We start from the raw sequence: 21,444 nt of genomic DNA, 5'->3' as shown, positions 1-21,444 counted from the left end.
GAGAAAGGGTCCTTTGGGGTGAAACCACCCCAGAAGCCACTCTTCTGATGGGCATCAGCACCATGGACCCAACTGGGATCAGAGTGGAGCGAAACCAAGCACGGACAACGGGAATCTTTGGCGTTACAGACTTGCTCCTCTTGACTTGCATCCCGTTGGCAGCGCAGATGGAACAAGGGGGGTTAGGAAGGGAAAGCAGAGCAGTGAATCCAATGGGGCTCGGAGCATTCCTGCCCGATTCGGGGTGCATTCAGCCCCTATGGGGCTCAGAGGTTTGGGCTGGTTTCGCTCTTGAAGGAGGGGTTGGCCTTGGATGCCATCAATGGGACGCTCTTGGGCAATACCTTGCTAAGGGTGCTCCATCTGCAAAGCATGGGTGAAGGGGAGAGAGGGGGAATTGGGGGCTCTGTTCATGCCCATCACAAGGGGCATTTCATTCCTGCCCCTCTTTTCCCCCCCCCCATGTTGGGAGCAGCCCAACCACAAAGGGTTCAATGGGAAGAGCTGCCTTTGGCTGAATCATGCCGTGGGTCGATAGGAAGCATCCATAGACATCCATAATAAGGAAGCAGTGATTTAAGACCGTGCCCCACATTCCTGGTAGGGAACAACGCTGATTTCTCCCCCCCCCTAACCCCAAAACCCAGCTTTTTCCACCCTCTTTTCCCTATGGATGAGGGAAGCATCCCGGGAAGCGGCTCTTGCTTGTGATTGGCAGGGGAGGATGAGAGGAGGGGGGGTTGAGCTCGCAGCCCGAGCGCTGTGGTTGGCACGGGGAGGGTGTTTTGAGAGGGAAGCGCATGGAAACGGCTGGAGAGATGGATGGATGGATGGATGGATGGATGGGGGGGGGGTGGAAAACACCATCTGTTTCATCCACAGGAGGAGAAACAGGGCTTGAAGTTAACGGGGGAAACCGTGGTGGAAGAAACCCTCCTAAAGCCCAGCAGCATCCCACAAGGCAGAAGCCAAAGCGAGCTGGGCTTGAAGGGTGAAAAGAAGGGGGTTTGAATGGGGCTGGTTAATGCATATGGGTCTGAAGCTCAACGTTGGAGCCGCTGCCCCATCGCTCCCCCATGCGGGAGGTGAAGCGTTGGGTCATGGTTGGCCCCCAAGGTGCTGTCTTTGTTCAGCACAGCAACTGCACTGCCCCATGGAGCGTTGGGTTGAGGTGTCCCAAGGGTTCGAGGCATTCAAAGCCGTCTCTGAGCTTTACAGCTGGGTCTAAGGAGGGGTTTGAGGGTGGCTCCTGGGCTCATAGGCTCCTAGGATGGGTTGGAAAGGAGCTTGAGGTCGGTTCCAACCCCCTTGCATAGGGAGGAACCCCTCACTTTAGACCATTGTCACCCAAGGCTCTGCCTTGAAGAGGGATGGAGCACCCACAGCATCCTTGGGCCGACCCATTCCAGCGTCCCACCACCCTCCCAGGGAAGGACTTCCCTATCTCCAACCCCGTTCCAGCTCGAACCCATCACTCCTTGTCCTATCCCTACAGCCCAGGGCACCTTAAACCCTCCCTTGCAAGCCCCAATGGAAGCATTGCCCTGGGAATTTCCCCATTCCCTGCCTGGAATCGGGCTCGGGGGTGCCCCGGTGGTGTTCTTGCCACCAGGGTGGCTGGCAGCAGGGATTTACCTTCCTTTTAACCCGCATCCCTCGCCCTCCTCATCGCCGAGCGGGATGCTCCGCGGCAGGCTGCGGACTACGGCATTCCTTGCCTTTAAGCGGCTTGGGCCTCTTCCCAAGCTCATTCCTTGCCCTTGGAAGGGCTCGGGGTGATGGATGAGGGGAGCTTAACGCCTGGAGGACCTTTTCCCAGGGATGCTCCGAGCAAGGAGCCGCCTGGTCCAAGGCGCTGCCCATGGGAGCGGGGAGGCGGATGCAGGGATGCGGAGCAGCATCCCAAGCTTCCGTGGCGTGGGGCTGGGGCTGGATGCTGCTGCTTGCGTGCTTGAGGGGTCCTCAGCGCCGGGTTACGCTGCAGCAGGATTGTGCTGCCTGGAGGAGGTGGCAGGAGCCTGTGGGGAGAGCAGAGGAGCCGAATCCATAGGGATAAGGGCAGCCAGTTCGGCAGCATCCCCTTTGCTGGAGGAGAGCAGGCAGGAAAGGAAGAGCTTGAAGGCTCAGACGGAAATCCAGCATCAAGAAGGTCCCCAACCTTTCCTTTTCCAGCTGGAAGCGGAACCCATCCCTTATCCCTTATCCCAGCCCCTCTCCAGGTTTCCTATAGCACTGAGCTGGATGTAGGATTGCAGGGGTAGGGGTTCAGCACCAGCTGAGGGAAGTGCATTGGAAGCATCTCCGGGCCTTTCCTGCATCCCTGTACTCGGGATGTGCCAAAGGCTCCCACTGCTCCCCAGTCTCCTGAGCTGTGCAGCAGGAGCAGTAATTGCAATGCCAAGGATGCTCAGCCCTGCACCAACTGCTTCCACGTTGGAAACAGGGGAAAATCCCTGCATTCCTCTCTGCTTCCCCTGGGAATGCGGGGCACGGGTTTGGGATAACGGGATGTGCAGCATCCGTGGGGCGGGATAGACATCCAGCTGGGAATACGGCATTCCTGGCTGTGCAATGGGGGTGATGGGCAGGGGGGGGTTTCCTTCCCTCTCTCATGGTGCTTCAGAAAGCCTCTGCCATTGTTCCTGCCTTGTGTCTCCTGGGGGAGCCGAAAACACTGGGATGGGCAGTGCAAAAAGGGGGTTTGGATGGTGATGGGAAACCCAATCCAGAGCTGTTCTGCTTTAAGAGAGGCATGGTCCCCATCTCTTCATGGTCCCCCACCCTCTGCATGGTACCCACCTCTGTATGGTACCCATCTCCCCATGGTACCCTCCTTTTAATGGTACCCATCTCCCCATGGTACCCTCCTTTTAATGGTCCCCATCTCTGCATGGTACCCATCTCTGCATGGTACCCACCTCTGTATGGTACCCATCTCCCCATGGTACCCTCCTTTTAATGGTCCCCATCTCTGCATGGTACCCACCTTTGTATGGCACCCATCTCTCCACGGTACCGATCTCTGTATGGCACCCATACCATGGTACCCATCTCTGCATGGTACCCACCTCTGTATGGTACCCATCTCCCCATGGTCCCCATCTCCCCATGGTCCCCATCTCTGCATGGTCCCCGTCTCTGCATGGTACCCACCTCTGCATGGTACCTGTCTCTTCATGGTACCCATCTCTTTATGGTACCCATCTCTGCATGGTACCCATCTCCCCAGGGTACCCACATCTTAATGGTACCCATCTCCCCATGGTACCCACCTCTTAATGGCACCCATCTCTCCATGGTCCCCATCTCTTAATGGCACCCATCTCTCCATGGTACCCATCTCTTTATGGCACCCATCTCTCCATGGTACCCATCTCTTTATGGCACCCATCTCTCCATGGTACCCATGTATGGCACCCATTTCTCCATGGTACCCATCTCTCCATGGTACCCACCTCTAAATGTCACCGATCTCTCCATGGCACCCATCTCTGCATGGTACCCATCTCTTAATGGCACCCATCTCCCCATGGTACCCATCTCTTTATGGCACCCATCTCTCCATGGTACCCATCTCTTTATGGCACCCATCTCTCCATGGTACCCACCTCTGTATGGCACCCATTTCTCCATGGTACCCACCTCTTAATGGCACCCATCTCCCCATGGTACCCATCTCTTAATGGCACCCATCTCTCCATGGTACCCACCTCTTAATGGCACCCATCTCTCCATGGTACCCATCTCTTAATGGTACCCATCTCCCCATGGTATCCATCTCTTTATGGCACCCATCTCTCCATGGTACCCATCTCTTTATGGCACCCATCTCCCCATGGTACCCATCTCTTTATGGCACCCATCTCTCCATGGTACCCATCTCTTTATGGCACCCATCTCTCCATGGTACCCACCTCTGTATGGCACCCATTTCTCCATGGTACCCATCTCTCCATGGTACCCACCTCTAAATGTCACCGATCTCTCCATGGCACCCATCTCCCCATGGTACCCATCTCTTAATGGCACCCATCTCCCCATGGTACCCATCTCTTTATGGCACCCATCTCTCCATGGTACCCATCTCTTTATGGCACCCATCTCTCCATGGTACCCACCTCTGTATGGCACCCATTTCTCCATGGTACCCACCTCTTAATGGCACCCATCTCCCCATGGTACCCATCTCTTAATGGCACCCATCTCTCCATGGTACCCACCTCTAAATGTCACCGATCTCTCCATGGCACCCATCTCCCCACGCTCCCCATCTCCCCACGCTCCCCCCCTCACCCCGAGGGCATCAGCAGCAGCAGCAGAACCCACCCCAAAATGATGCTGCCGGCCCCGGCGAGCATCTCCCGTGGAGATCCCCTCTCCCTCCTCTCCGTACCTGGGAACAGATGCTATTCCTGGGAACACCGCAGCTAAACATAGCCCAGCTCCCTGCCTCCACCGAGCTGCAGCAGCTCCTGCTTCAATGAGAGCCGTTGGGAGCCTGCCAGCCCGCAGCATATGGGGCAAACGGGGCCTTTTGTGGGGCAGGAAGAAGATGGGAAGGGGGATGCTGAGGGCTTGGCAAGGCAGCTCGGAGGCTCCCTCCTGCCTTCCCAAGCCCCTGGGCTATTCAAAGGGCTCTGCGGGCAGGCGCAGGGGTAAATGGGGATGGGAAGGGGTGGGCTCAGCCAAGGGATGCTCCTGCTCCCCTCCAGGCGTGAAGGGATGCGGGACCTCCGTGTCCCGAAGGAGCATCCAAAGGGCTTGGGAAGGACCGGAACAGCGCCCGGTTCCGGGGTCCCGCACGCTGGACCCAGGGCCATGTGAAGACATGTGAAAACATGTGAAAACATGTTAAACCATGTTAAACCATGTGAAAACATGTGAAAACATGTGAAAACACGTGAAAACATGTTAAAACATGTGAAGCCATGTGAAAACATGTGAGACCATGTGAAAACATGTTAAAACATGTTAAACCATGTGAAGCCATGTGAAACCATGTTAAAACATGAGAAGCCATGTTAAACCATGTTAAACCATGTGAAAACATGTTAAACCATGTGAAAACATGTGAAAACATGTTAAACCATGTGAAAACATGTTAAACCATGTGAAAACATGTGAAAACATGTTAAACCATGTTAAAACATGTGAAGACATGTGAAAACATGTGAAAACATGTTAAACCATGTTAAACCATGTGAAGCCATGTGAAAACATGTGAAAACATGTGAAAACACGTGAAAACATGTTAAAACATGTGAAGCCATGTGAAAACATGTGAGACCATGTGAAAACATGTTAAAACATGTTAAACCATGTGAAGCCATGTGAAACCATGTTAAAACATGAGAAGCCATGTTAAACCATGTTAAACCATGTGAAAACATGTTAAACCATGTGAAAACATGTGAAAACATGTTAAACCATGTGAAAACATGTTAAACCATGTGAAAACATGTGAAAACATGTTAAACCATGTTAAAACATGTGAAGACATGTGAAAACATGTGAAAACATGTTAAACCATGTTAAACCATGTGAAGCCATGTGAAAACATGTGAAAACATGTGAAAACCAAAACATGTTAAAACATGTGAAGCCATGTGAAAACATGTGAGACCATGTGAAAACATGTTAAAACATGTTAAACCATGTGAAGCCATGTGAAACCATGTTAAAACATGAGAAGCCATGTTAAACCATGTTAAACCATGTGAAAACATGTTAAACCATGTGAAAACATGTGAAAACATGTTAAACCATGTGAAAACATGTTAAACCATGTGAAAACATGTGAAAACATGTTAAACCATGTTAAAACATGTGAAGACATGTGAAAACATGTTAAACCATGTTAAACCATGTGAAAACATGTGAAAACATGTGAAAACACGTGAAAACATGTTAAAACATGTGAAGCCATGTGAAAACATGTGAGACCATGTGAAGCCATGTGAAAACATGTTAAAACATGTTAAACCATGTGAAGCCATGTGAAACCATGTTAAAACATGAGAAGTCATGTTAAACCATGTGAAACCATGTGAAATTATGTGAAACCATGTGAAACCATGTTAAACCATGTGAAACCGTGTGAAACCATGTTAAACCACGTTAAAACATGTGAAACCATGTTAAACCATGTGAAGCCATGATAAACCATGTGAAACCATGTTAAACCATGTGATACCATGTTAAGCCATATTAAACCATGTGAAACCATGTTAAATCATGTGAAACCATGTGAAACCATGTGAAACCATGTGAAGCCATGTTAAATGATGTTAAGCCATGTTAAACCATGTGAAGCCATGTGAAGCCATGTTAAGCCATGTTAAACCATGTTAAATGATGTTAAATGATGTTAAGCCATGTGAAACCATGTTAAGCCATGTTAAACCATGTTAAATGATGTTAAATGATGTTAAGCCACGTGAAGCCATGTTAAACCATGTTAAACCATGTTAAATGATGTTAAGCCATGTGAAGCCATGTGAAACCATGTTAAGCCATGTTAAACCATGTTAAGCCATGTTAAACCATGTTAAATGATGTTAAACCATGTTAAACCATGTTAAATGATGTTAAACCATGTTAAACCATGTTAAACCATGTTAAATGATGTTAAGCCATGTTAAACCATGTTAAGCCATGTTAACCCACGTGAAGCCATGTGAACCGGCCACAGGCATCCATTGCCCTGCCCTGCTTCCCTACGCTGTGGTCCAGCGCGGATGGGACCTCCGCTCCCATCCCCTTCACGCCGGCTCCTCCCAGAGGAATTACACGGGATGAGCTGGATGCCTCGGATCAGGGATGAGCAGGACCCAGACCCAAGCACCGGAGGCAACATCCAAAGCACATCCACGTTTATGGAGGGGGTTTTAAGGGGGGGGGGGGGAAGCTTCCTCCCTCCAAAGCAGTTTGCCCTTGGAAAAGCTTTCATGGAGCTCATACAGAGCCCTAGGCAATAGGGATTGACCCACACAGGAGGTTGCAAAGGCAAGGGTGGAGGTGAAGCCCTGAGGACACTGAGTTGGGCTGCCATACCCCTGCCGAGGCAGTCATTGCTTGCAGTGATTGAACAGCATCCATCGCTGCTCCTCCCTCTTAGAAGCCACACAAATGGGGTTTTTCCCCCCACATTCCTGCTTTTCCTGGGGGAACAAAAGAGGAGGAACAATGCCTTGAAGCTGAGGGCTTGGAAGGGCACGGGGTTGGGGTTTAACCCCTCTGATGCATCCCGAAGGCGCCGGGATGCTGGCGCCTGGCTGGGTACCAGGCAGGGATGCAGGGGAGGAGGAGGAGGAGGAGGATGCTGTGAGCCCCCCCCTCTCAGCCTTGCTGTGGCAGGAAGGGGCAGATTTACTGCTTATCTTTTTTGACAGCAGAGCTTCTATGTTGATAGTGTGTTTTTATATGGATATAGTTATATTTGTATTTTGACATGAATGTTATTTTTAGCTTTTTTACATTTATATTACATATTATATATTTATATTTTTCTATTCTATTTTTATATTTTTATAGTATTATTTATAGATGGAATTTACCTGGAGTTCTGGGTGTAAACAGATAGATGTAGATATAGATAAAGATATAGATATAAAGATACAGATAAGATAGATATAGAGACAGATAAATAGATAGATACAGATAGATATAGAGACAGGTAGACAGAGATAGTTAAATAGAGACAGCTATAGAGATAGATAGGTAGATATAGATAGATAGCTATAGATAGATACAGATAAACAGATGATAGATAGGTATATAGATAGATGATAGGTAGATAGATACAGATAGATATAGACAGATGATAGGTAAATATAGATATATAGATATAGATGATAGATATAGATATCTAGAGATATAGAGTTAGATATAGATAGATGATAGAGAGATATAGACAGATATAGATGGATAGATGATAGGTAGATAGATATATAGATATAGATAGAGATAGATAGATAGATATAGATGATGGGTAGAGAGTTAGATATAGATATAGATGATATAGATATAGATATAGATGATATAGATATAGATATAGATATAGAGATATATAGAGATAGATGATAGGTAGATAGAGATATAGATAGAGATATAGATAGATATAGCTACAGATATAGATAGAGATACAGATATAGATAGAGATATAGATAGAGATAGATGATAGGTAGATAGAGATATAGATAGAGATATAGATAGAGATATAGATAGAGATATAGATAGATATAGATGATAGGTAGATAGTTAGATATAGAGAGATAGAGATAGATAGATAGATAGATAGATAGATAGATAGATAGATAGATAGATAGATAGAGATGCTCCCAAAGCAGCAGTGAAGAAGAGCCTGACAAGAGGGATATTCCTGGGGAAAACCAGGGAATGCTTTCCCCCTTTTCCTTCTTTTCCCCTGTCTTAACCCATGCTCAGCTCGAGGAGGAAAGAGAACTCAATCCAATGGGATCAGAGAGGAAAAAGGAGGACTGGGGGGGGGGGGGGGGAGAACCCAGGGAGGTCTTTATTGGGCTTTCACTGCAAGCACGTTTCCAGCTGGGCTCTGAGGATGGGGAGGGAGGGAGGGAGGGAGGGAGGAGGGGTTTGCTCCTCTTCCAGCACCAAACCCAAGCCAAATCCAGCCTTTTCCCCCCACCCCCAGGGGGCACAGAGGGCTGAAACCAGGCTCTACCCTGCACCTCCCTTTAAGTGCGTGCCATGAGAGGCCAGCACCATCCTGCAGGTGACCTCCTGAGCCCCAGCTTCCTTGGAGGCCCTTGGTCAGGCAGTGGGGCAGGACCTGGATCATCTTGAGGTCCTTTCCACCCCATCCCACCCTAAGAGACCCTCTGATAACCCACCTTCCTAAAGGGGATGGCAAAGAACCGGGGCTCCTGTAGCCTGCAACAGAGCCAGCTGATGGCTGTTGCCATGGCAGGAGCATCTCCATCCCGCCTCGCTGCCATAGCAACGGGGACTCACTCCAAGCATCCTCTCCCTGGCAACACCACTGAAGTGGGGGGACACTGCTCTCCCTGTAGCCCCAAAGTGGGCTGGGATGGTGCTGAGCTAAGGCCCTGAATGAAGACCCCCAACCCAATGAATGCCCTCAGGCCAGCACCTCAATGGAATTCCTGCCAGGAATCCAGCAGGGATTCATGACAGGTAAAGGCCAGCACGAAGGGGAGGCCACCCTGGGAGGGAAAAAGGGGAAGAAAGGGAAGAAAACCCATTTAGGAAGGAGAAAAGGGGTTAAACCATGTTAAGCACTCAGCATCCTTCCCCTTGCATCTCTTCCCCCCTGCTTCAGCCCGACACAGCACAATAACCAATGCCTCTCTCCACATCCCTGTCCTTGTGGGATTTGCTTCCAGAGGGCACAAAGGGGGATGGATTTGCCTTCTTCAGGCTTTTCCAGCCCCCCCAAACCCATCGGAGCCAGCCCCACCTCCTGGAGGCTTTCTGATGTCAAGGCCACATCGTCTCCCTGTGCATCCCAAGGGATGCTCAGGTCACTCGGTCCTGAGATGTGGGATGGGGTTTGGGAGAGGGTTTGAGGCTTGGTGGTGGTCAAGGCCTGGCACAGCCCCCTCTGATGCTCTTCCCATGGGATACAGGAAGGAAAGGAGCCGAGGCAGGGATGAGCCTGGTATTGGAGTGCCACCCACTGGCTGAAACCAGCCCCCAGAGCACCCAAACAACCCCCCTTCCATGCCCATGACACCAAAGGGGAACCCCAACCTCCAAAAGAGAGTTACCCCAACTCTTATTTATTTACAAGGGGGTGAAATCGGGGTATCCCCCCCCCCATAGCTGTGGCCATGCACCCACACCGAGCCACAGGGGCCACCAGAACACCCCTAAAGCACCAAAGGCAGCCACACTCACCCAACAGCAATGGGGTTGGCAGTGTTGAGGTTGGGGGGGGATAATTCCTGTTCTTGGGGGGGGGGGGTCCTGGCTTTTCCTTTGGGATAAAGGGGAAGGAGGGGGGGGTCAAGGTGCCACCAGCCTGGTCAGTGATGCTGCTTCTTGTGGCGCAGGATCTCGGTGGGGGTGAAGGTGAAGTCCTGCTGGCAGATGGCACAGTGGTAGGGCCGATGGAGGGCTGAGCTCTTGGATGAGCCCTCAGCTGCTTCTTCAGGGGGGGCTGTGGGGAAAAAACGGGATGAGGGCAGGCCTGAGGAGAAGGACTTGGGGTGCTTGGGTCCAGAACCCCCTCTATGGGCTTGGGCTGCAGCAACAGGAGGGTGATGATGCTGCAGTGAGGCCCCACGGGCAGCAGGTGGGGGGGCCTCAGCATCAGGAGGATGTGGGGATGCTGGAGCCTTAAGAATGCTCAGGAGCTGGAGCACCCATATATATATCCATATGGGAGCTGGAGCACCCATATATATCCATATGGGAGCAGGAGCACCCATATATATATCTCCATATGGGAGCTGGAGCACCCATATATATATCTCCATATGGGAGTTGGAGCACCCATATATATCTCCATATGGGAGCTGGAGCACCCATATGTATCTCCATATGGGAGCTGGAGCACCCATATGTATCTCCATATGGGAGCTGGAGCACCCATATATATATCCATATGGGAGCAGGAGCACCCATATATATATCCATATGGGAGCAGGAGCACCCATATATATATCCATATGGGAGCTGGAGCACCCATATATATATATCCATATGGGAGTTGGAGCACCCATATATATATCTCCATATGGGAGCTGGAGCACCCATATATATATCCATATGGGAGCAGGAGCACCCATATATATATCTCCATATGGGAGCTGGAGCACCCATATATATATCCATATGGGAGTTGGAGCACCCATATATATCTCCGTATGGGAGCTGGAGCACCCATTTATATCTCCATATGGGAGCTGGAGCACCCATATATATATCCATATGGGAGCAGGAGCACCCATATATATATCCATATGGGAGCTGGAGCACCCATATATATATATCCATATGGGAGGAGGAGCACCCATATATATATCCATATGGGAGGAGGAGCACCCATATATATATCCATATGGGAGGAGGAGCACCCATATATATACCCATATGGGAGCAGGAGCACCCATATGTATCTCCATATGGGAGCTGGAGCACCCATAGGGAGCCAGGCTGAGAGCACTGGGGCTGGAGGAGAGAAGCTGTGGGGGGGGGGTCTGAAGGGAGGACCAAGGCTGCTGGGAATGGGACCTGCATCAGGGACTGGGGCCATAGGACAAGGGGTGATGGGGTCCAGCTGGAAGAGGGGAAGCCCAGGCTGGAGGTAAGGAAGTGGGACACTGGGATGGGTGGAATGGAGGAGGTTTGGATGCCCCATCCCTGGCAGTGTCCAAGGTTGGATGAAGCCTTGGGTGACCCGGTCCAGCACGAGCCATCCCTGCCCATGGCATCAGGTTGGAACTGGGTGATCTCCAGCTCCTTCCCAAGCCCAATTCCAAGCTCACCCTCGGGGTGGGAGGGGGGAGGCCGACAGGAGCTCTCATGGCACATGCGTTCCAGAGGGGTGAAGGGCATGTGGAGCTGGCAATGGGGACAGGTCCAGAAGCTCCTCAGGCAGTTGCTGTAGAGGTCTGTGTCCATCTGTGGGGCGCAGAGGGGATGCTCAGAGGGATGCAGGAGGAACAAAGAGCAGGATGGGGACGGGGGCAAAGGGAGGTACTCACAGCCAAGCAGTTGTAGGTGAGGAAATCAGTGACCCTATGGCCCCCTTTCACCTCGTCGGGTCTCATCTCCAGGCCCTGGAAGAGGCCTGGCACGTGGGGAGCTGCAGCCACGGGCTGAGGCCCAACGTAGAGGTTCTGCTTCTCCAGCGCCGTGAGCTGGTGCAGGCGGTACGGGACCTGCGAGAGGATACGGGGACATGAGGGATGCTCCAGGTTCCCCCCCCCCCCATTTCCCCGTCTCCAAGGTGGGGGGAGATGGGGGCAGAGGCACCTGCATCACGGTCACAAAGGGAATCAAGAAGGGAATTAGGATGGGGAATGGCTGAGGGAATGATGGGGTGTGGAGAAGAGGAGGCTCGGGGCGGTGTGGGGGGGACACACACCTTGTAGTGAGGTGGGGTTGGGCTCTGCTCCCAAAGGATAGGATAGGGGAGGTTTAGATGGATATTGGGAAGGCTTCCATCCCCAAAGGGTGCTTGGGGTAAGGCTTGGGCTGGCTGAGCTCAAAGGGCTTTGCTATGAGCCCGTGCTGCAGCGCTGCCCATCACCTTCTCCTGCAGGAAGTCCAGCAGCCCCCGGCTCAGCGCAGACACATCCCTCTCGCTCGGCCTCGGGCCCAGCTCCTCTTCCCCGTGCTCCAGGAGCTGATGGAGGAGCTTTTCCCAAGCACAACGGAGCTGCAGGGCCACGGAGAGCAGGCGCAGGGCATCGTCCGCGTTGGGAACGCTCACCTCCAACCAGCCGTCAGCCACCAGCCGGGTGCAGTCAGCACTGGTGTCCAGGGATTGGGAGAAGAGCAGGAGAGCCTGGAGGAGGAGGAGGAGGAGGTGGAGGTGTGAGGAAGGCTCACACCCAAAGGTGGGTTGGGCTTTGCAGAGGAGGAAGGTGAAGGGCTCACCTGCAGGGCTGGTACCCGCACGCAGTTCACCAGGTAGGGCTTGGTGGTCTCCAGCAGCGAGACGAAGGCGAGGAGCTGGTGGCGGTGGCTCAGCCCCTGCTCAGGGTCTGCAGGGTTGGGGTCGGTGTGGGATGCAGCCCAACCTCTCCCCATCCTTATCCCAGGCCCTTTGGGCTTGGTTCTCACCTCTGCCCCCTCCCCGTTCCCCTTTCTCCTTAGGGTGAAGCAGCTCCGGGCTGGTGGCGAAGACGGAGGTGGGATGAGGCACGACGCCCGCCTTGCTCCTGGTGTGGAAGAGCTGCAGCAAGAGGGAGCATTGAGGGGGCTGCTGAGGACCAAAGGATGGGGATGGAGCAGAGGAAAAAGAAGGGGGGGGTTGGTTGGCTCAGGACCTGCTCCGAATCCTTGCGGCTGCCGTTGAAGTGATCCGGCAGAGCCAGCTGCGGGTACAGCCCCCGGCACAGCACCAGCTTGAGCAGGGTGAGCTGAGAGGAGGCCAGGCCCAAACTGGATGCGGCCTGGAGCTCGCTCACGTCGTGCCGGAGCTTGAACTTGACGTCCTGCAAGCAAGGAATGGGAGTCATTGGGGTGGGGTGGTCCTGGCCGCTCGCAATCCCTCATCCCGAAGAGGAGAAGGATGCAGGCAAGGGCTCACCTGGATATCGATGCCACGGGAGCCACCATCCTCTTCCTCACCGGAGGAGGCGTCCGTTCCGTGCTGCAGCCGCAGCGTCTTCCTCTTGCGCCCTTCGGTCTCCGTATGGGAACGCCAGAGCCGGTGCAGCTCCCGGCGCTCCCGGTGCCGGCTCCGCCGGTCGTCGGGCTGCTCGGAAGCATCGTCCAGCAGTCGGTGGTCCCGAAGGAGCTCCTGGAACGTGGGAGAAGAAGAAGGATGTGGAGGGGTCGGGGGTGAATCCCAAAGGCAAATCCCAGCCTTCGGAGCGGGTCCTAACCTGGAATTGGCGCCGGAGGTTGGCGGCCTCGTAGAGGCGATGCTCCTCCAAACCCCGCCGCCGGCACCACTTCCGCGAGCTGCCGCCGCGCTCCGACTTCACCTGCGCCGGGAGCAGCCCCGTTGAGCGCCCCGAATCCCCGGCCCCACACATTCAACACCCCCCCCCCCACCCTTTATCCCCAATCCCACCTGGACCCACTCGTTGAAGATGTTGAGCAGCGTCAAGGGGTCCCCGTGGGGGCTCTCGAGGGGCTGCCGGGCCGCGGCGCACTCCGGATTGGGGTGCGTGGGGCGCAGGAAGGGGGACGGCACGCTCAGCACCGCGGCCACCGTCAGCGTGGGCTCGGCCAGGCCAAAGAGGGTGCCCAGCACCAGCATCTTGCCTGCGGGGTTGGGGGGGCAGGATGAGCATCCTGACACCCCCCAACCCACCCCCCCCCAAAACCTCCATGGGTCTTTACACCATCAAGGGGGTGCCCCTTGGTTACTCACCCACCACCACGTCCACGGGCAGCTGGGCCAGGATGTTCCCAATGGGCGTCAGTTGCTCGGCCTCATCCAGGGCTCCTTGCTCCTTCAGGTACCTCACGGCTGTCTCCAGGCTGGAAGAGGGAGGAGGCTCCAGGAAGGGGAAGGTGCGGGGGTCACCCAGCCCCATGCTCTTCAACTGGAAAAGAATGAGCCCAATGATGATGGGGAGAGCAAAACCCCACACCCCCCCCCCTTCCAAAAACCACATCACACTCTGGGGGGCTTGAGCCGCATCCTTGATCCCCCTCTTTCCCTCTCTCATCCCCCCCCTCAGCCCCATTACCTGCAGCACCAGAGCATCCAAAGCCACCCTCTGGATCTCAGGGACGGGATAAGGGGGGAAAGCATCGTAGTCGGACTCGGCATAGAGCCGGTAGCAGACCCCGGGCCCGGTCCTGCCGGCGCGGCCCTTGCGCTGCTCGGCGCTGGCCTGGCTGATCCAGAACTCCTGCAGGCGTTGGAGCTTGCCCTGAGGGTCGTAGCTCATCTCCTTCACCTTCCCTGCAGGGAGCAGGATGCATGGAGAAGCAGGAGGATCCATGGGGATGGGGATGGGGACGGGGATAGGGGTGGGGGTTAAACCTGAATCCAGCACGAAGCGCACCCCATCGATGGTCACCGAGGTCTCGGCGATGTTGGTGGAGAGGATGCACTTCCTGACGCCAGGAGGGGCAACATCGAAGACCTGGAGGAGGAGAAACCATGGAGCACCAAAGAGCAGGAGGGGGCAACCCCAAGAGCCAACCCCCCCCCCGCCCCCATAAGCAGGTTTGAGCTGTGGGGAGGCCATGGGGATGCTGCAAGGGATGGGGCAGCTCTGCTTGGAGCCAGGCTGAGAGAGCTGGGCTGGGTGAGCTTGGAGAAGGCTCCAGTAAGGTGAGACCTTAGGGCAGCTCCAGTGCCTCAAGGGGCTCCAGGAAACCCTGGAAAAGGGATAAAGGGATGGGACAAGGGGGAATGGGTTCCAGCTGCCAGAGGGGATGGGAGGCAGGAGTTCTTCCCTATGAGGACGGTGGCACAATGGGATGTGGTGAACGGTTGGATGCTCCACCAAGGCCAGGTTGGACGGGACTTGGAGCCACCTCCTCCATGGCAGGAATCCCATGGCAGCAGCTTGGAATTGGGTGAGCTTTATGGTCCCTTCCCAGCCAAACCAGTGGGTGATTCCCCTTTTCCTTTGACCCACCTTATCCTGCTCCGCCACCGAGAGGGTGCTGTGCAACGGGAGCACGATCCAGCGCTGGGTACAGGCAGCGTAGGCCTGTGCTGCCTCCAGCACAGCACCGATCTCAGCCACCCCGCTCAGGAACACGAGCAGGTCCCCCCGCTCCTCGGCGGGGTACTTGTGGTCGATGGCCTGCATGATCCTCAGGTAAGGCATCGGATCCAGGCGTTCCCATTTCCCGGTCTTCCCCGGCGCTTCTTCCTTAGGGATGGGTTGGTAGATGACCTGAGGGAGGGAGGAGGATGGGATTGCGATGGGGTTCGTAGAATCGTTGGGGTTGGAAAGGACCTTGGGATCATCCAGTTCCAACCGGAGAGACACCTCACACTAAACCACGGCACCCAAGGCCTCGTCCAACCTGGACTTGAGCACCACCATGGATGGAGCGTTCACAGCCTCCCTGGGCAACCCATTCCAGTGCCTCACACCCTCACAGGAAAGAATTTCCTCCTTAGATCCAACCTAAACTTCCCCTGTTTGAGTTTGAACCCGTTATCCCTTGTCCTATCACTGCAGTCCCTAATGAAGAGTCCATCCCCAGCATCCCTACAGCCCCCCTTCAGACACTGGAAGCTGCTCTGAGGTCTCCACGCAGCCTTCTCTTCCCCAGGCTGATCAGCCCCAACTCCATACAGGAGGTGCTCCAGTCCCCTCATCATCCTCGTGGCCTCCTCTGGACTTGTCCCACCAGCTCCAGGCGAGCTCTAACCCCAAGCGAGATCCTGCTCCGCGCTCACCGAGATGGGAAAGCTCCTGCCGGGCACCTGCAGCACCGGAGCATCCCCGAAGTAGCTCGAGAAGAGGGGGATGTTGATGGTGGCCGACATGAGCACCAGCTTCAGGTCCGGGCGGCGGGGCAGGAGGCGGCGGAGGACCCCCAGGAGGACGTCGCCGTGGAGGTGCCGCTCGTGGACCTCGTCGGCCAGGAGGACGCCGTAGCCCCGCAGCGCCGGGTCCCGCTGCGCCTGCCGCAGCAGCAGCCCCTCGGTCAGGAAGAGCAGGCGGGTGGCCGGGGAACGCGTGCTCTCGAAGCGGATCTGGTACCCGACCTGCCGACGGCAACGAGGCGGGGATGGAAGGAATCGGGATGAAGTTCGGGGAAAACGGAGGGAATTTGGGGTAAAAGTGGGATAAAAGCGACGGAATTTGGGTGAAATTGAAGGGATTTGGGAAAAAAATGAAGAAATTTGGACAAAATTTAGGTAAAATCGAAAGAGTTTGGATAACATTCGGGTAAAATTGAAGGGATTTGGATGAAATTTGGATAAGATTGAAGGGATTTGGATGAAATTTGGATAAGATTGAAGGGATTTGGATGAAATTTGGATAAGATTGAAGGGATTTGGACAAAATTGAAGAAATTTGAATAAAATTTGGATAAAATTGAAGGGATTTGGATAAAATCTGGGTAAAATTGAGAGAATTTGGATAAAATCTGGGTAAAATTGAATTTGGATAAAATTGAAGAAATTTGGACAAAATTTGGATAAAATTGAAGGGATTTGGATAAAATCTGGGTAAAATTGAAGAAATTTGGATAAAATCTGGGTAAAATTGAAAGAATTTGGATAAAATTGAACAAATTTGGACAAAATTTGGATAAGATTGAAGGAATTTGCATAAAAGTGAAGAATTTTGATAAAATCTGGATAAAATCAAAGAAATTTGGATAAAATCTGGATAAAATTGAAGTCATTTGGATAAGTTTTGAATAAAATTTGGATACAATTGAAGGAATTTGGATAAAGTTTGTACAAAATTAAAGGAATTTGGATAAAATTTGCATAAAATGAATTTGGATAAAACCTGTATAAAACTGAAGAATTTTACACAAATTTGAAGACAATTTGGATAAAATTTGGATCAAACTGAAGACACTTGGATAAAAATTTGACAAATTTGAAGCAATTTGAAGACAATTTGGATAAAATTTGGATAACAATGACATTTGAAGACAATTCAGATAAAATCTGGATAAAAACGAAAACATTTGAGGACAATTTGGATAAAATCTGGATAAAATTGAAGAATTTTGAGGTCAATTTGGATAAAACTTCAATAAATCTGAAGAAATTTGAAGGCAATTTGCATACATTTGAAGAAATTTGAAGACAATTTGGCTAAAATTAGGGTAAAATTGAAAAAATGGCTAAAAATTTGGTAAAATTGAAGGAATTTTGATAAAATTGAAGGAATTTCAATAAAATTGAAGGAATTTTGAGAAAATTGAAGGGATTTGGATAAAAATGAAAGAATTTCGATAAAATTGAAGGAATTTCGATAAACTTGAAGGGATTTAGATAAACTTGAAGGGATTTAGATAAACTTGAAGGGATTTAGATAAAATTGAAGGGATTTTGATAAAATTGAAGGAATTTGGATAAAATTGAAGGAATTTCAATAAACTTGAAGGGATTTAGATAAACTTGAAGGGATTTGGAGAAAATTGAAGGAATTTGGATAAAATTGAAGGAATTTCAATAAAATTGAAGGAATTTCGATAAAATTGAAGGAATTTCGATAAAATTGAAGGGATTTGGATAAAATTGAAGGAATTTCGATAAAATTGAAGGAATTTCGATAAAATTGAAGGAATTTCGATAAAATTGAAAGAATTTGGATAAAATCTAGGTAAAATAGAATTTGGATAAAACTGAAGAAAGTTGGACAAAATTGAAGGAATTTTGATAAAATCTGAATAAAATTGAATGAATTTGGTTATAATCCGGGTAAAATCGAAAGAATTTGGATAAAATTCCAGAAATTTGGACAAAATTTGGCTAGGATTGAAGGCATTTGGATAAAAGTGAAGAATTTTGGATACAATCGAAGGCATTTTGATGAACTCGCAGGAACTGCCTCGAGGGAGCAGCCCCTTCCTGCAGCCAGCCCCGCTCACCTGGCTCCCGTACTGGTGCAGGCTCTCCAAGGCCACCCTCTTGGCCAGCGAGACGCAGGCGATGCGGCGGGGTTGGGTGCAAGCCACGCGGCTGTAACCGGCCGCCAGCAGGAACTGGGGCACTTGGGTGGACTTCCCGCAGCCCGTATCCCCCGCCACCAGCACCACTTGGTGCTGAGCCACGGCGGCCAGGAGCCGGTGCCGGAACGGGGCGATGGGAAGGGCAGCGCGTTCGCGTTGGATGCGGAGGAGCTTGGCGAAGCTTTGCTTCTGGTTGAAGTCCAGGTAATGGAGGAGAGCGCCGTGGAATTCCCGGCGGCGTTCCGGAGGGATCGCGGCATCGTCCGCCGCGGGGCACAGCACCGAGAGGTTGATGCGGTAGCCGGGGTCGTAACGGGGGGGTAGGAAGAGGCCAGGGGTGCTCGGGGGAGGCTCCGGGGGTGGTTCCCGGCTCGGTCTCCGGCTCTGGAAGCTTCGGAGGCGTTGGAAGAAAGTCCAGAAGTTGGGAATGTCCTGGGAGCCGATGGGATCCTGCCCGTGGAAGTAGAGCTCCTCCAGGCGGCGCCGTGCGCTGGGGCAGTCCCAATCCCAACGGGAAGGGGATGGAGCCCGTTCCCGACGCCCGGAGCTGCTCTCTTTGGACCGAGGCATCGCTGTGGGGCGCAGCCGGAGCCTCCTGTGCCAAGGGAATCAATGGGGTCAATGGGGCGGGGGGACGGGACCAGGACCCGCACCCGCTCCGGTCCTGGCCCTTCACCGGCTCCAGCCCCGGTGCCTCACCCGTTCCAAGCCCCACTCTGAACCCGCTCCGGTCCCGGTCCCGCACCCGTTTCGGACCCGCTCCCGTCCCGGACCCTCACCGGTTCCAGCCCCGCTCCGGCCCCGCTCCCTCACTGGCTCCAGACCCGCTCCAGTCCCGTTTCGGACCCGGTCCCTCATCGGCTCCAGCCCCGGTCCCTCACCCGCTCCGGACCCGCTCCGGTCCCCGTCCCGCACCCGTTTCGGACCCGTTCCCCCCCAACCCCTCACCGCTCCAGGCCCCCGTTCCACTCGGCTCCAGACCCGCTCCCCCCCCGTCCCCGGTCACCATCGGCTCCAGTCCCGGTCCCTCACCCGCTCCGGTTCCACCCGGACCCGTCACCGGCCCCGCGGCCCCGCTCCAGGCCCCGCTCCGGTCCCGGTCCCCCACCGGCTCCAGTCCCGGTCCCTCACCCGCTCCGGACCCGTTGCAGGCCCCGCTCCAGACCCCGCTCCGGTCCCAGCCCCTCACCGGCCCCAGACCCGCTCCTGCCCCGTTCCAGGCCCCGCTCCGGTCCCGCTCCGGTCCCAGCCCCTCACCGGCTCCAGCCCCGGGTCCCTCACCCGCTCCGGCCCCGCTCTTGCCCCGTTCCAGGCCCCGCTCCAGCCCCGGTCCCTCACCCGCTCCGGACCCGCTCCAGACCCGCTCCGGTTCCGGTCCCGCACCCGCTCCGGTCCCGTTCCAGGCCTCGCTCCCATCCAGCTCCGGTCCCAGCCCCTCACCGGCCCCAGACCCGCTCCGGCCCCGCTCCAGGCCCCGCTCCAGTCCCGGTCCCCCACCGGCTCCAGCCCCGGTCCCTCACCCGCTCCGGCCCCGTTCCAGGCCCCGTTCCAGGCCCCGCTCCGGCCCCGCTCCAGGCCCCGCTCCGCTCCCCCGGGGCCGGGCCGGCTCCGCGCTCGCAGCGCACCGACAGGAAGCACCGCCGGGCCGCCAGGGGGCGCCCAAGAGCCGGAGGATATCCCCCCTCCCCCCATCCCCCCATATCTCCCCCATATCCCCCCCATATCCCACACACATCCCCCCAAATCCCACACATACCCCCAACTGCCCCCTCCATCCCCATTGATACCCAACTGCCCCCTCCATCCCCACTGATACCCAACTGCCCCCTCCATCCCCACTGATACCCAACTGCCCCCTCCATCCCCATTGATACCCAACTGCCTCCTCCATCCCCATTGATACCCAACTGCCCCCTCCATCCCCATTGATACCCAACTGCCCCCTCCATCCCCATTGATACCCAACAGCCCCCTCCATCCCCATTGATACCCAACTGCCCCTCCATCCCCATTGATACCCAACTGCCCCCTCCATCCCCATTGATACCCAACTGCCCCCTCCATCCCCATTGATACCCAACTGCCTCCTCCATCCCCATTGATACCCAACTGCCCCCTCCATCCCCATTGATACCCAACTGCCTCCTCCATCCCCATTGATACCCAACTGCCCCCTCCATCCCCATTGATACCCAACTGCCCCCTCCATCCCCATTGATACCCAACTGCCCCCTCCATCCCCATTGATACCCAACTGCCCCCTCCATCCCCTTTGATACCCACCTGCCCCCTCCATCCCCATTGATACCCAACTGCCTCCTCCATCCCCATTGATACCCAACTGCCCCCTCCATCCCCATTGATACCCAACTGCCCCCTCCATCCCCAGTGATACCCAACTGCCCCCTCCATCCCCATTGATACCCAACTGCCCCCTCCATCCCCATTGATACCCAACTGCCCCTCCATCCCCATTGATACCCAACTGCCCCCTCCATCCCCATTGATACCCAACTGCCCCCTCCATCCCCAGTGATACCCAACTGCCCCCTCCATCCCCATTGATACCCAACTGCCCCCTCCATCCCCAGTGATACCCAACTGCCTCCTCCATCCCCATTGATACCCAACTGCCCCCTCCATCCCCATTGATACCCAACTGCCCCCTCCATCCCCACTGATACCCAGCTGCCCCCTCCCTCCCCATTGATACCCAACTGCCTCCTCCATCCCCATTGATACCCAACTGCCCCCTCCATCCCCACTGATACCCAACTGCCCCCTCCATCCCCATTGATACCCAACTGCCCCCTCCATCCCCATTGATACCCAACTGCCCCCTCCATCCCCACTGATACCCAACTGCCCCCTCCATCCCCATTGATACCCAACTGCCCCCTCCATCCCCATTGATACCCAACTGCCCCCTCCATCCCCATTGATACCCAACTGCCCCCTCCATCCCCATTGATACCCAACTGCCCCCTCCATCCCCATTGATACCAAACTGCCCCCTCCATCCCCATTGATACCCAACTGCCCCCTCCATCCCCATTGATACCCAACTGCCCCCTCCATCCCCATTGATACCAAACTGCCCCCTCCATCCCCATTGATACCCAACTGCCCCCTCCATCCCCATTGATA

At 54.0% G+C, this 21,444-nt stretch overlaps 1 protein-coding gene across 1 annotated transcript; it reads right to left on the bottom strand.

The window, feature by feature from the left end:
• Positions 1-10,018: 10,018 nt before the first annotated feature.
• On the bottom strand, positions 10,019-18,867 carry DHX34 (DExH-box helicase 34). The gene is made up of 16 exons (XM_057425429.1): positions 18,217-18,867; positions 16,055-16,366; positions 15,279-15,542; positions 14,675-14,777; positions 14,376-14,593; positions 14,054-14,228; positions 13,751-13,944; positions 13,560-13,661; positions 13,262-13,474; positions 12,999-13,166; positions 12,793-12,904; positions 12,607-12,713; positions 12,257-12,514; positions 11,709-11,885; positions 11,490-11,625; positions 10,019-10,159 (listed from the first exon to the last, which is right to left on the bottom strand). The coding sequence occupies exons 1-16, from the start codon at positions 18,865-18,867 to the stop codon at positions 10,026-10,028; spliced, it is 3,324 nt and encodes a 1,107-aa protein (XP_057281412.1). The 3' UTR covers positions 10,019-10,025.
• Between the last annotated feature and the right edge of the window lie 2,577 nt (positions 18,868-21,444).

This window comes from Pezoporus wallicus, unplaced genomic scaffold, assembly GCF_028554395.1.
Source record: "Pezoporus wallicus isolate ANWC-B61680 ecotype Strahan unplaced genomic scaffold, APGP_CSIRO_Pwel_v1 contig_9471, whole genome shotgun sequence".
Taxonomy (NCBI): domain Eukaryota; kingdom Metazoa; phylum Chordata; class Aves; order Psittaciformes; family Psittacidae; genus Pezoporus; species Pezoporus wallicus.
This window is presented reverse-complemented; position numbering and strand designations above follow the sequence as displayed.